General features: G+C 47.1%; 1 protein-coding gene across 1 annotated transcript in view; it reads right to left on the minus strand.

Annotated features, from left to right (window-relative positions):
* The window catches only part of INTS4 (integrator complex subunit 4), a 105,304-nt gene extending 95,875 nt beyond the window's left edge, over nucleotides 1-9,429 (minus strand). Inside the window, exons 1-2 of the mRNA XM_062196764.1 lie at nucleotides 9,209-9,429; nucleotides 6,108-6,302 (exon numbers count right to left, since the gene is read on the minus strand). Coding sequence (XP_062052748.1) covers nucleotides 6,108-6,302; nucleotides 9,209-9,262 — 249 coding nt within the window. The 5' untranslated portion in view covers nucleotides 9,263-9,429. The remainder of the gene's footprint in view (nucleotides 1-6,107; nucleotides 6,303-9,208) is intronic.
* Between the last annotated feature and the right edge of the window lie 5,775 nt (nucleotides 9,430-15,204).

Below are 15,204 nucleotides of genomic sequence, written 5' to 3' on the forward strand. Positions count from 1 at the left end.
CCCTGCACCCGTGGGGGAGACCCAGAAGAACTCCTGGCTCCTGGCTTCGGAAAGGCGCAGCTCCGGCCATTGTGGCCATTTGGGTAGTGAACCAGCGGATGGAAGACCTCTCTCTCTCTGCCTCTCCTTCTCTCTCTGTGTAACTCTGACTTTCAAATAAATAAGTAAATCTTTAAAAAAAGAATTGGAAACAGGGGCCACCATTTGGCATAGTGGGTAAAGCCACCACCTGCAACACCAGCGTACCATATGGGCAGTGATTGGAGTTCCAGCTGCTTTGCTTCCAATGCAGCTCCCTGATAACTCAACTGGGAAACCAATGGAAGATGGCCCAAGTCCCTGGACCCCTGCACCCAAATGGGAGACCCAGATGAAGCTCCTGGCTCTTGGTTTCAGACTGGCCCAGCCCTGGCCATATGGCCATTTGGTGAGTGAATCAGTGGATGGAAGATCTCTCAATCTCTCTCTCTCTCTCTCTCTCTCTCTGTAACTCTGCCTAATAAATAAATAAAATAAATAAAATCTTAAAAAAAGAATTGGAAGCAGGCTCTTGAAGAATTATTTGTATACCTATACTCATAGCAGCATTAAATAGTTAAAACATGGGAAGTAACCCAAGTATCCATTGACATATGAATGATAAGCAAAATTTGCTATGAACACATTATGGAACACTATCTAGTCCTTTTTAAAAAAAAGGAAATTCTGACATACGCTACAATGTGGATAAACCTGCAGTATATAATGTTAAGTGAAATAAGCCAGAGACAAAAAAACAAATATTGTACCATTCCACTTATTTGACATACTTAGAATAGTCAAAATCATACAGTCAAGGAACTCTGGCTGCCAAAAGCTAGGGAAGGACTATTATTTAATGAGTAAAATTCTAGTTTTGAAGATGAAAAGAGTTCTGGAGATGGATGGTGGTGACAGTGGCACAATATTAATGTTAACACCATTAAACTACACTAAAATTGGTCAAGATAAAAAAATAAGTTACATCGAATGTTATCTACCACAATTTAAAAAATGGAGAAAAAAGTGGTGAGCAAGGAGTAAAAGTATGTGACCTACTACAATTACTCATCCATACTCAAGTTCAACTTCCTGAAATAATACTCTGACCCTTCTACTGAGACTCATTTATGACTCATTCACATTTAAGTTACAAACCTCCAGGTAAGCCCTCTTTAAGAACCGCTCTTCTCAACAATTAAAACTGTCCCGGTTCAGATTTTCATCCCCTTTCTCCACACTAGTCTCTTAGATGGTCACCCCTAACTGCAGTTTTGCCCTCATCCAGTTCTTCCAACCTTCATACTTCCCCCAGAATGGCAAGTCTAAAACAAATGGATGTGAAAGAAATTTGAATATAGGAATCAAAATGGAGTTGCTCATGCCAATCCTAACAAAAATATTGAAGCTAAGAGGTTACGAGAGGGGCCAGTATGTGACATAACAGGTAAGCCATCACCTGCAGTGCCAGCATTCCATATGGGTGCCAGTTTGAGTCCCGGCTACTCCACTTTCAATCCAGCTCTCTGCTGTGGCCTGGGAAAGCCACAGAAGATGGCCCAAGTCCTTGGGCCCCTGCACCCACGTGGGAGGCCTGGAAGAAGCTCCTGGCTCCTGGTTTCAGAGCGGCACAGCTCCAACCATTGCAGCCAACTGGGGAGTGAACCAGCAGATGGAAGATCTCTCTCTCTGCCTCTCCTTCTCTTTCTGTGTCACTCTGACTTTCAAATAAATAAATAAATCTTTAAAAAAAAAAATAAGAGGTTATGAGAGAAAAGTTGTTAAAAAAAAAAAACACTAGAGGGTGGGGGTGACATTGTGGCATAAAAGATTAAGCAGTTGACTGCAATGCCAGAATCCCATATGGGCGCAGGTTTGAGGCATAGCTACTCCACTTCCAATCCAGCTTCCTGCTAATGTGCATAGGAAAGCAGCAGAGTAGGATTGAAGTCCTGGGGCCCCTGCATCCATGTTGGGAGGCCCAGATGAAGTTCCTCGCTCCTGGCCCAGCCCAGGCCATTGCAGCTATTTGTGGAGTAATCCAATGGATGGCAGTTTCTTTCTTTCTTTCTCTCTCTCTCTCTCTCTCTCTCTCATTCTGCCTTTAAAATAAATCTTTAAAAAAATTTTTTTAAATTATTTGAATGGCAGAGTGAGAGGCACAGAGAAAGAGATTCTATCTCCTGGTTCAGTCCTCAAATGACCACCACAGCCAAGGCTGGGCCAGGCTGAGGCCAGGAGTACACAACTACATCTGGGTCTCCCATGTTGGTGGCAGGTATCCAAGTACTTGGGCCATATCCGCTGCTTTCCCAGATCTCCCTAAATCTAACAAGGTCTTTAGATCTAACTTCCAGTTCACAGCAAATACAGGGAACAGACGAGCAAGTGGGTGGCAAGAACCCAAATACCTGAGCCACTATCATTGCTTCCCAGGGTCTGAGTTAGCAAGAAGCTAGAGTCAGGAGCTGGCATGAGGAATCAAACACAGGTAATCTGATACAGGACACAGGGATTCTTAATGATGTCTTAACGGTTAAGCTAAATACCCTCCCCATTAAGGCAATACAAAAAATCAAAACTCCCTGCTTGAAATAAGCTTTTAGGGGCCAGTGCTGTGGCGTAATGGGTAAAGCCGTAACCTGCAGAGCAAGCATCCCATATAAATCAAAACTGAAGTGAGATATCAACTCACTCCAGTTAGAACATCTATGATTAAAAAAAGAAAAAGAAAAACAACAAACGCTGGCAAGGATGTGGTAGAAAGGAGGAAACCTTGTACTCTGTTGGTGGGAATGCATATTTATATAGTCATTATGGAGAACAGTATGAAAGTTCCTTGAAACTAAAAATAAATCTACCATATGACCCAACTATCCTAGGCATTCTTAACCAGAGAAAGGTCTTCCATCCACTGGTTCACTCCCCAAATGGCAGCAAAAGCTGGGGTTTGGCCATCCAAAGTCAGGAGCCAGGAGCTTCTTTCGGGTCTCCCATGCAGATGCGGGGGCCCAAGCACTTGGGTCATCTTTCACTGCTTTCCCAAGCCATTAGCAGAGAGCTGGATCAGAAAAAGAGCAGCCAGGACATGAACTGGCACCCACAAAGGATGCCAGTGCTGCAGGCAGAAGATTAGCTCACTATACCACAGTGCCAGCCCCGAAAAAAGCTTTTGTTCTACTACAGGGAAACAGAACAGGAATATAACAAATTATATAGGCAATTAGAAGTACTAGAAAACAAAATCAAGGCAAGGAGTTAGGACATACTATGGTGGGTTAGGCCATTCCAATAAAAAAACACAGCTGTAAAGGAAGGCCTCAATGAAGCAGTGACATTGGAACAAAGATTTGAATGACATGTAGGACACAAACACGGGAATACCTGAGGAGTGTTCTAGGCAGAAGAAAACATAAACGGACAGACTCTGAGGAAGGAATATGCTTGGCAGAGAAAATGGGTGACCAGATCACAGAGTAGCAGGAAGAAGCCTTCTAGGAAAAGAAAATAGCATGAGAAAAGACAATGATTTCTGAACACACAGGTTTTTGGAAAACTGCAAGCATTCTGTATAAACTCAAGCATTATATATGTAAAGGACAGGACTTTCTCTGTCAAGCATATGTCATACATAAAAGGTAAAGAAAATAAGTGCTTTAAACAGTTTAGAGGGACTGAAGGGGAAAAGTGCGAAGCTCTTGCAAAATGAGAAATCAAGGCTTTGCATGCAGGAGGAGGTATTGTGGTGCAGCAGACTGAGTCACCTCTTGGAACACCCTCATCTCAGGTTGGAGGGCCAGTTCAAGTTCTAGCTACTCCATTTCTGATCTAACTTCCTGCTTATACATCCTGGGAGGCAGTGGATGATGGCTCAAAGGCTTGGGCCCCTGTTACCCATGTGGAAGACCTGGTTAGAGTTCAGGCTCCTGGCTTTGGCCAGGCCCAGCCCTGAGTGTCTAGGTCACTTGGGAAGTGGACTGAAGATCTCTCTCTTTTTCTGTCAATCTGCTTTTCAAGTAGATGTATATAAACAAATAGCCACCTAAAAAAATGTTCACAATTTTTTTTTTTTTTTTTCAAAAGGAACCAGCATTGTGGCACAGCAGGTTAAGCCACAACCTACAAAGCCAGCAATCCATGTTGGAATGCTGTCTTGAGTCCCTGCTGCTCTGCTTCCAGCTCCCTGCCAGTGTACCTGGGAAAGCAGCAGAGGATGGGCAAAGAACTTGGGCCCCTGTAACTCCCATGGGACTCTCAGTTTGAGTTACAGGCTCCTGGCTTCAGCCTGGTCCCACCCTGGGTGTTGAGGCCATATTGGGCCATTTTGGTCCAGTAGATGGAAGATCTCTTTCTTTCTCTGTCCCTATCTGTCATTCTGCCTTTCAAATAAATAACACAAATCTTTAAAAAAAAATTTTTTTAAACATATAGCATGCATCCTGAAAGGTGCATATGAAGTAGAAATCATCTGCTATAAAATATTTAAAATTCCCAAAAATTATGCTTATACTAAATCTAACAAAGTCTTCAGATCTAACTTCCATCCATAATAAACACATGGAATAGAATAATGTTAAGCTCCAAAGGCTGTAACAAATCCAGAAAACAAGACGTTATATAAACAAGTAACCTAGTTTCTTCATCAGATTAACATCACCAAAATAATGGAAATTGTTCTAAAGTTTAACAAAAGACCAGGGGTGGGGGGGGGGGGGAGGGCAGCACTGTAGCACAGCAAACTAAGCTGCAGCCTGTAAGGCCAACATCCTGTATTGGAGTGCCGGCTGAGTCCCACCTAGCTCTGCTTCTGATGTAGCTTCCTGACAATTTGTCTGGGAACGCAACAGAAGATGGCTCCAGTATTCCAGTGCTCAGGCTCCTGCCCATCACGTGGGAGACCCAGATGGAGCTCTGGGCTTCTGGATTCAATCTGGATTAGCCCCAACTATTGTAGCCGTTTTGAGTGAATCAGTGGATAGAAGCTCTCTTCTCTCTTTCCTTCTCTGTCACTTTGCCTTTCAAATAAACTAAACTTAAGAAAAAGACCAGGGCCTGCCATTCCACCTAGAGGTTAGGATGTCAGGTGAAATGTCAATACGCCATATCAGAGTGCCTGGGTTCAATGCTCACCTCTAGCTCCTGACTCCAGTTCCTGCTGGCATGGACCCTAGGAGGTAGCAGTGATTGCTGAAGGGAGTTGGATCCTTGTCACCTACATGGAAGACCTAGGTTGGGTTGGTGGCTTCTGGCATCAGACCCATGCAAGGGCTGCTATGGGCATGTGAGATGGGAGCTCCAAGTGTGTGTGAGTGTAAGTGTGTGTGTGTGTCTGTGTGTGTATGTGTGATCTGCCTCTGCCTCTCTGCTGCTCAAAGAAAAAAAGAAGATATGTGACAAAGCAAAGTCACTGCTTGGGAAGCCCGCATTCCACACAGAAGTACCTGGTTCAAGCCCTGGCTTCTCCACTTCCTATCCAGCATTCTGCTAATGCTCACCCTGGGAGGCAGCAGATGACAGCTCAAGTACTTGGGTGCCTCCCCCCCATGCAGAGTTCTGGGCTCCTGACTTAGGTGTGGACCAGCCACGGCAGGTATTTGGGGAAGGAACCAAAGGATGGAAGATCTCTATCTGTCTCTCTTCTTTCTCTCTCAGCCTTTCAAATAAAATGAAAATAATTAAATACATAAAGTTTTAAAAAGAAAAAATGAGAGCTATTTCAGTTACGTATGGGGACCTTGAGTTAGGATAGGAATAGCAGGATGAAGAAGGGACTACATTCCGGAGACGTCACAGTAACAGAAGGATTGTGGATGATGTTTACTCCTCCTCTGTGCTCCCACTGCACTCTGTACATGTTACACTGACAATACCTTCATTAACACGATACACCTTATTGTTTACATGTCTGTCTCCATTTAGTAAGCTTCTGAGGACAGAACATGAGGACAGAACATGAATTCAGTACCAGCACAGAGAAAATACTCAGTAAAAGCTGACTTATTTCTTACTTATTTTCAGTATTAAGGCATTGTGCAGACACTAACACAACTCATACACACACTCCCAACAGGTCCACAAGATCTTCTTACCTTGTAATAATGTTCCAAGAGAATCCTGACCACTCCCTCCACACTTTCTGCCTCAACAGGCTTCCTGGCAAACTGCAGGAGGTACTGCAAAGCATCTGCAGGGGAGGCAGCTTTACAGAGATCTATATGGAGTGCTGCAGATTTACTTGGTTTCGTCAGTCGGAGTTTCTTAGTCGCAATTTCCTCCTGTTGTTGCTGTAAGGGGATGCAGAGATAGAACATGAAAATCAAGTGAAAACAAAGAGCCTGCAAATTTAATTTTGCCTCCTTGATGGGAATAATTTTCCCTTATAACAAATCATCCACTTAGCTAGCAGAATTAACCTTAGGAAAAATTAGTAATGTAGACTGGAAAAAAAGCACTCCATTGAAGACAAGGCCATAAATCACAATTCTGTCTTTCCCTAGCTCCTACAAGTTTAGTCACTGAATTTCTCCAAGTCTCAGCTTCTTTCTCTGAGGATTGTTGCAGTTTTGGGGTTAAAGGGTCACATTAATGATCTACTTAACTCTTTATTAGAAAATAAATGCCAACACCAGCACCACGAGGTAGCAGGTTAAACAAGCCACCTCCTGTGATGCTGGGATCCCATGTGAGTGCCAGTTTGAGTCCTGGTTGCTCCAATTCTGATCCAGCTCTTGGCTAATGTGCTTTGGAAAGCAACAGAAGATGATCCAAGTGCTTGGGTCCTGAACACCCATGGGGGAGACCCAAAGGAAGCTCTTGGTTCCTGGTTTCAGCTTAAGCTAGTTCCAGCCATTGTGGCCATCTGGGAAGTGAACCAGTGGATGAAACATCTCTCACTTCTCTCTCTTCCTCTCTCTGACTTTCAAATAAATAAAATAAAATAAATCTTAAAAAAAATAACAATTCTAGAAATATATTGAGATGGCCAAGGCATCCATGAGTTTCATCTAGGTTTATCAGAAAATTAAAACTGATGGAGACTGTAATTTACACTGAAGAAAAAAATTTTACCCTCATTCCAGTTAACTATCTTTACCTCAACTACTTTGCCTTTATCAGAAATATGGTTGGGGCAGCACTGTGGCACAGATTAATCCTCTGCCTGCAGTGCGCTGGTTCTAGTCCCTGCTGCTCCTCTTTCAATTCAGCTCTTTGCTATGGCCTGGGAAAGCAATAGAAGATGGCCCAAGTGCTTGGGCCCCTGCACCAGAAGAAGCTGCTGGCTCCTGGCTTTGGATCAGCCCAGCACCGACCATTGTGGCCATTTGCAGAGTGAACCAGCAGATCTCCCTCTCACTGCCTGTAACTCTACCTCTCAAATAAAAATCTTAAAAAAAAGAAAGAAAAGAAAATAATAAGTGTGGTCACTGTGGGACCGGTGATGTGGTATAGTAGAATAAGCCTATGCCTGTGGTGCCTGCATCCCCTTTGGGTGCTGGTTCAAGTCTCAGCTGCTCTACTTCCGATCCAGTTCCAATCCAGCTCTCTGCTATAGCATGGGAAAGCAGTGGGAGAATGGCCCCAGTCTTTGGGCCCCTGCACCCATGTGGGAGACCCAGAAGAAGCTCCTGGCTCTTGGCTTCAGATCAGCCCAGCTCTGGCCATATGCTGCCATTTGGGGAATGAATAAGCAGACAGAAGACCTTTCCCTCTGTCTTTCCCTCTGACTGTAACTCTATCTCTTAAATAAATAAATAAAATCTTGGCCGGCGCCGTGGCTCCCTAGGCTAATCCTCCGCCTTGCGGCGCCAGCACACTGGGTTCTAGTCCCGGTTGGGGCGCCGGATTCTGTCCCGGTTGCCCCTCTTCGAGGCCAGCTCTCTGCTGTGGCCAGGGAGTGCAGTGGAGGATGGCCCAAGTCCTTGGGTCCTGCACCCCATGGGAGACCAGGAGAAGCACCTGGCTCCTGGCTTCGGATCAGCGCGGTGCACTGGTCACAGCGCGCCAACCGTGGCGGCCATTGGAGGGTGAACCAACGGCAAAGGAAGACCTTTCTCTCTGTCTCTCTCACCGTCCACTCTGCCTGTCAATAAATAAATAAATAAAATCTTAAAAAAAAAAAAAAAAGATCAACTTCCTGCCGGATGGTCTACACCTTGCCAGTCTACAAGCCTAAAGCCCTAAGAATGCTGCTGATCCTCCCGCACGAGTTGGGGGGCCTGTTAGTAATGCAAAATCCTGCCTCACGCCCCGAAACAATTTTTTTTAAGATTTATTTATTTATTTGAAAGTAAGTGTTACAGAGAAGAGAGGCAAAGAGAGAGGTCTTCCATCTGCTGGTTCACTCTCCAGTTGGCCGCAACGGCTGCAGCTGCGCCGATCCGAAGCCAGAAGCCAGGCGCTCAAGGAGTTGGGCCATCCTCCACTGCTTTCCCAGGCCACAGCAGAGAGCTGGACGGGAAGAGGAGCAGCCGGGTCTCGAACCAGCACCCATATGGAATGCCGGCGCTTCAGGCCAGGGCGTTAACCTGCGGCCCCACTGCGCAGACCCCTCAAATGATTGACTTAATAGCATGCATAGTCTAACAAAATCCTAGGGTGACTGGAGAAGTAGGACACAAGGATGCCTCGGCACCAGCCTCTACTTTAGCGATATCCGTGTGGAGACCCATGGAGCGTCACTGAACTCCAAAGGGAGGAAGGCACTGCCCTCCTTCCCAGGTAGCAGCTCCCTCCCAGTGAAGACGACGCCTGTGACCCTCGCCTGCTCTTACCCGGCCGTGAGGAACTCTACAGACCCCTCTTCCAGCCCCTTAGAGCTTTGCTTGCAGCCCAACTTTTCCCTGGGCGCCTCTGTGGAACAGGAGTTGGGAGCGGCTTTGCACCGTCCGTTAGCCGCAATGTCCACCGAGGATGCTCATGTAACCCCATCTAGCTAGGCTGTGTGGGAACGAAATAACAGGAGAGTTCTGTAAACTGTAAAGCATGATTTGTTTCTTCTAAGAAACATGTCAGGTTACACATGTGAATAACAACAGCGACTGCAAACTAACACGCCCACCAGCGTGCAGCCCCAGCCTATCAAGTCGTCGGCACTCCACACACTCCTGGCGCCTGTTCGGGCAGACTGCCTGAGGCCCGGAGGGCTCCCCCACGCTCGACGGCTCCCGGGACCCTTCCTGCCAGGGCTTACCTGAACAACTTTAGTGAACTCCTCATACACCCGCTTTTTAAGGTGCGCCGCCATGCTGCCCGCGGACCCTTTCAGCTTCCGTACTCAGCGACGGACGCGGGGCTGGAGGAACCCGGAAACCCTTCTGGACGAGAGGAACCCGCCGCGATCCCACAAGGCAGCGGGATCTGAGGAAAGAGAGGCCGCTTCCTGCTGCTCCACAGCTGTAGCGCCAGACTGGGCCACTGATGACGCCTGCGCCGGAAGAACGAAAACACCGGGAGCGTAGCGCGCCGGGGGCGGGGCCTCAGGCGGAAGGGGCGGGGCTGAAAGGAGGCCGAGCCAATGAGCCCTTTCGGAGGCGCGCTGGTGGTCTCAGAGTGACGGAGAGACTGGCGCAGAGCAAAGCGGAGGAAGAAGATACAGGTTAAAGGAACGGGGCGGGGCGACCGGGGCTGGAAACAGAATTTGGAGCTCACGAAATAAGGGAAAGAGGCTAAGCCGGCAGTCCTGTCGTCCGTTGCTGTTCCCAGTGTTTGCTACTTCTGAGCCTTGCCTTTGTTCAAGCTTGCAACATTCCTCCCCTGCCCTGTGGTGCCTGATTTCAGAGGTGTTAATTGTGCATCTTGGGGTTGGCACTGTGGTGTGGCAGGTAAAGCTGCCACCTGCAGTGCCAGCATCCCATATGGGTGCCAGTTCAAGACCTGGCTGCTCCACTTCCTATCCAGCGCTCTGCTGTGGCATGGGGAAGCAGTAGAAGATGGCCCAAGTCCTTGGGCTCTTGAATTTATGTGGGAGACCCGGGAGAAGCTCCTGGCTCCTGGCTTCAGATCGTTGCAGCTCTGGCCATTGCGGCCAATTGGGGAGTGAACCATCAGATGGAAGACCTCTCTCTCTCTCTCCCTCTCTCTCTCTCTCCTTCTCTCTCTGTGCAACTCTAACTTTCAAATAAATCTTTTAAAAAAGTGTGCATCTTAACAACTGATAAAAGTATCATAATTATTGTTATTAAAAACATGGCTTTATGAAGGAATTTGTTGCAATTTAAAAAAAAAAAGTAATTCAGGCCGGCACCGCAGCTCACTAGGCTAATCCTCAGCCTAGTGGCGCCGGCACACCGGGTTCTAGTCCTGGTCGGGGCACCGGATTCTGTCCTGGTTGCCCCTCTTCCAGGCCAGCTCTCTGCTGTGGCCAGGGAGTGCAGTGGAGGATGGCCCAAGTGCTTGGGCCCTGCACTCGCATGGGAGACCAGGAGAAGCACCTGGCTCCTGGCTGCGGATCAGCACGGTGCGCCGGCTGCAGCGCACCGGCCACGGTGGCCATTGGAGGGTGAACCAACGGCAAAGGAAGACCTTTCTCTCTCTCTCTCTCTCTCTCTCTCTCTCTCTCTGTGCCCACTCTGCCTGTCAAAAAAAAAAGAAAAGAAATTCAGTTCATAAAGTGTATACTGGGAATAGGAAAAAGCAATAAAAGTTGAGAGGTTGGGGCCATATTAGTATGTGAATAAGAACAAACGCTTTAATGTTGAATTTAAAAACTGTCTTTGGGAGAAAGCTAAAGAAAAAAAAAAAACCAGTCTTTGGGGCAGGTATTATGGCACAGCAAATTAGACTGTCACTTGGAATGCCTGCATCCTGTATCGGAGTGTCTGAGTTCAAGTTCCACCTCAGCTTCTGATCCGTTTCCTGCTAATGCACACCCTGGGAGGCTGCAGATGACAGCTCACGTATGGAAGCCCTGCTACCCTCCACAGGACCTAGACTGAGTTTCTGGCTCCTGGCTTTGTCCTGGCCCAGCCCCCGATGCTGCAGGCATTTGGGGAGTGAATCAGTGGGTGGAAGATTCTCTCTCTCTCTCTCTCTCTCTCTCTCTTGCTCTACCTTTAAAAAAAAAAAAAAGGAAAGAAAACTGTTTCTGCGGAATTTATACCACTCTCACTTGACCTTCATTGCAAATGAGAAAACAATGAGTTGCCCTAGTGACTCCCATGACCTTCAGTCTTGCCTGTCCTTGTTTTGTACTTGTAGCCCAATATCCCTCAGAATGTGTGGTGCATCACCCAGGCTGGTATAATAACCCCTTCTTCCCCTGGTAGTTCAGCTAAGAGAGCTTCAGTGGTAATCTTATTACATGTTCCATTATAATGAACAATGACTGTTCTGTGTGGAACTCTTCCTCCCTTGGAAACTAAGCACTCCAAACCTGTACCCAAGAATTCATTCATGAGTTATTAAGTGTAAAAGCATAAAGAACTGCTCCTACCTCCACCCCTCAATTCCCAGACTCATGTAAGCTGTGAAAGAAACCATAGTATATTTCAGATGTTCACATATCACAAACCTGTCAGACAGAATCCCAGTCTCACAATATGTTGTCTGTCAGCTAGCACCATAAATGAGTATGCAAAAAGGGTTATTTAAACTGCTTTACCGGGGCTGGTGCTGTAGCATAGTAGGTTAAAGCCTCTGCCTGCAGTGCCAGCATCCCATATGGGCGCCAGTTTGTGTCCCAGTTGCTCCACTTCCAATCCAGCTCTCTGCTTATGGCCTGGAAAAGCAGCGGAAGATGGCCTAAGTGCCTGGGGCCTATACCCTTGTGGGAGACCCAGAAGAAGCTCCTACCTTCGGGCCAGCCCAGCTCCAGCTGTTGTGGCCATTTGGGGAGTGAACCAGCAGATGAAAGACCTCTCTGTCTCTCCCTCCCTGTAATTCTGCCTCTCAAATAAATAAATAAATCTTAAAATAAATTGTTTGATCATAGCAACTACATCTGAGTACTGGGCTTCTTGGAAAGACCCAACAATTGTCTTCACTACTTTTTTTTTTTTTTTTTTTTGACAGGCAGAGTTAAACAGTGAGAGAGAGAGACAGAGAGAAAGGTCTTCCTTCCGTTGGTCTTCCTCCTGGTCTCCCATGCAGGTGCAGGGGCCCAAGGACTTGGGCCATCCTCCACTGCTTCCCAGGCCACAGCAGAGAGCTGGACTGGAAGAGGAGCAACTGGGACAGAATCCGGTGCCCCAACCGAGACTAGAACCCCAGGGTGCCAGCGCCTCAGGCGAAGGATTAGCCTATTGAGCCGCGGCGCCACTTCACTACAATTCTTTCATGAGGAAGCAGCATTCTTCATCAGAAGCAATGTGTGGAATAGCATGATAATAAATGAGGCATCCATGAATAGATAATAGGGTATCCATTGCAGGCAGGTAAGCCAAACCTGAATCTATAATATGTATCTATTCCAATGATGATAAACTACTGCTCACTTATTCCATGATGAAAAGCACCCAATGTGTGGTGGAAGGATCATCAAAATGGTCGCCATTCTCCTTCTTTGTGTATGTAGATGCTTTGGAATGTGACTTGAATGCTTCCAATATCAAGCAGAATATATATCCCCACACTTTAAATTTTGGCTGGCCTGTGACCAGCCAGTAGCTTGTGGAAAAAGTGACAGTGTGCCAGGTTGAACCTAAACCTCAAGGTCCATCTACATGCCAGTTTCCCAGGTCTTTGGCTTCATTTTGGAATGCTATCATTGCCATGAGAACAAGTCTAATTTAGATGGCTAGATGGGCAACCACATAGGATTCAAACAGGTTAACTTAGCTGGGCTGAGACTAGCTCCCCAAACACATATTTTTTTTTAAAGAATTTTATTGTTTATTTATTTGAAAGGCAGTTACAGGCCGGCGCTGTGGCTCAATAGGCTAATCCTCCGCCTTGCGGCGCCAGCACACCGGGTTCTAGTCCCGGTCGGGACACCGATCCTGTCCCGGTTGCCCCTCTTCGAGGCCAGCTCTCTGCTGTGGCCAGGGAGTGCAGTGGAGGATGGCCCAAGTGCTTGGGCCCTGCACCCCATGGGAGACCAGGAGAAGCACCTGGCTCCTGCCATCGGATCAGCGCGGTGCGCCAGCCGCAGCACACCTACTGCAGCGGCCATTGGAGGGTGAACCAACGGCAAAAAGGAAGACCTTTCTCTCTGTCTCCCTCTACTGTCCACTCTGCCTGTCAAAAAAAAAAAAGAAAGAAAGAAAGAAAAGAAAGGCAGTTACAGAGAAGAAGAGGCAGAGAGACAGAGAGAGGTCTTCCATCCGCTGGCTCACTCGCCAAATAGCCACAACGGACAGAGCTGGGCCAATTGAAGCAAGGAGACTGGAGCTTCTTCCAGGTCTCTCACATGGGTGCAGGGGCCCAAAGACCTGAACTATCTTCTACTGCTTTCCCAGGCCATAGCAGAGAGATGGATCAGAAAGAGGAGCAGCAGGACTTGAACCAGAGCCCATATGGGATGCCGTCACTGCAGGTGGCGGCTTTACCTGCTATGCCACAGCGCTGCCCCCCAAAACACATCTATCCACTAACTGACTACAATGAGCCCGCTGAGACAGAACCACCCAATATGTAGGCTTCTGAGAAATAATGAATGGCTGTGATCCTAAGGCATTTAGTTGGGGGTGGGAGGGCTGTCCTTTGGCCAGGTAGTCCCTAAACTGCTAAGTCAACTTGTCACACTTCTCTAAATTCATGTAGTAACGAGATCACAAGCCCCCAGCAAACAAGGCAGCTTATTATTCACAGCATAGCAAGCGGCATGACGTCATGTTTGAATGAGTCCTCCTTGCTGCTCAATGGCCATGGCAGCAATGAATGTGAATGCCATGCACTCGACAGATTTCTAACAGTTGAAGAAGATGCAGCTTAGGAATTTCCTGGTCCTAAAGCAGAACTGTCTGTAAACCTGCCCTCCGGAGATAGACTTTATTACTGGGGAGGAAACAAATCTGCCCTCCAACCCATAGAAAAGTCTCCAGGACTAGCTTTGTCATCCTGGAATGTAAATAAATCTGCTGTCTGCTCCTAAGCAGCTTCATGAATATCCTCAAACAAAGCTGTCAAAGTCATTTGCTCAGAAATGCCAGAATTTATCCTAGCGGTTTGTTACAGAGCAGTGTAGGTAACTGACGCGTAGAGAAATGCCTGGGTCCCTCTGGGGCTCACACCACATCAGGGGCTCAGTATTATGTCTCTGCCATCAGCAAGTTGAACATTCATCAGTGGCCAGATGAGCTTTGGTGAGCAGAAGTCTGTATTGTGGAGCCCATCTGTAGCCTCCATTCCTGCCGTTATAGCCACTTCATTCTTGACTCCGTTGAGCAAGCACTGAGGAGCAGGGGGAAGACTAATGGATAGCCACAAATTAAACCATTTAATTTTTGAAACTTCTAGAATGGATGCCCTCTGGTGGGCATTCATGAGAAACACAAATATTTTTCCCCAGACCAATTCTCCAGGCTTTCCTGGCACCAATGGTCCTCTCTTGGACTTGCCAAGGTGCTGAAAAACTAGCAAGGGGTCTGGGTATGCAGAAGGGATCAGCCTTGCAGAACACCAAACATAGCAGGAAGGGGCAGGAATGGACTCTGAATCCCAGAGGAGGATGAGAAAAGTTAAGTAGAAAGAAAAGAATAAAAGAAGCCGGCGCTGTGGCTTAACAGGCTAATCCTCTGCCTTGTGTCACTGGCACACCAGGTTCTAGTCCCGGTTGGGGCACCGGATTCTATCCCGGTTGCCCCTCTTCCAGGCCAGCTCTCTGCTATGGCCTGGGAAGGCAGTGGAGGATGGCCCAAGTCCTTGGGCCCTGCATCCGCATGGGAGACCAGGAGAAGCACCTGGCTCCTGGCTTCAGATCAGCACAATGCGCCAGCCGCAGCAGCCATTGGAGGGTGAACCAACGGCAAAAAGGAAGACTTTTCTGTCTCTCTCTCTCACTATCCACTCTGCCTGTCAAAAAAATAAATAAATAAAATAAAATAAAAATATGTACTCCCAAATTACACACCTGAAAACCCGGTGCAGTGCTATGAAGACAATCTACAGAAGTTTCAGTGTTTCATTAGGTTTTCCCTTTGGATTATAATGACCGTTATGTTTAACCTACCATTTTAAATTTTCTTCCATGTAATTTTTTAGTCTCTAGCAGATCTGAGAAGTCCCATATACTTACATCCAAACAAAACA

Source organism: Lepus europaeus, chromosome 7 (assembly GCF_033115175.1).
Source record: "Lepus europaeus isolate LE1 chromosome 7, mLepTim1.pri, whole genome shotgun sequence".
NCBI lineage: Eukaryota > Metazoa > Chordata > Mammalia > Lagomorpha > Leporidae > Lepus > Lepus europaeus.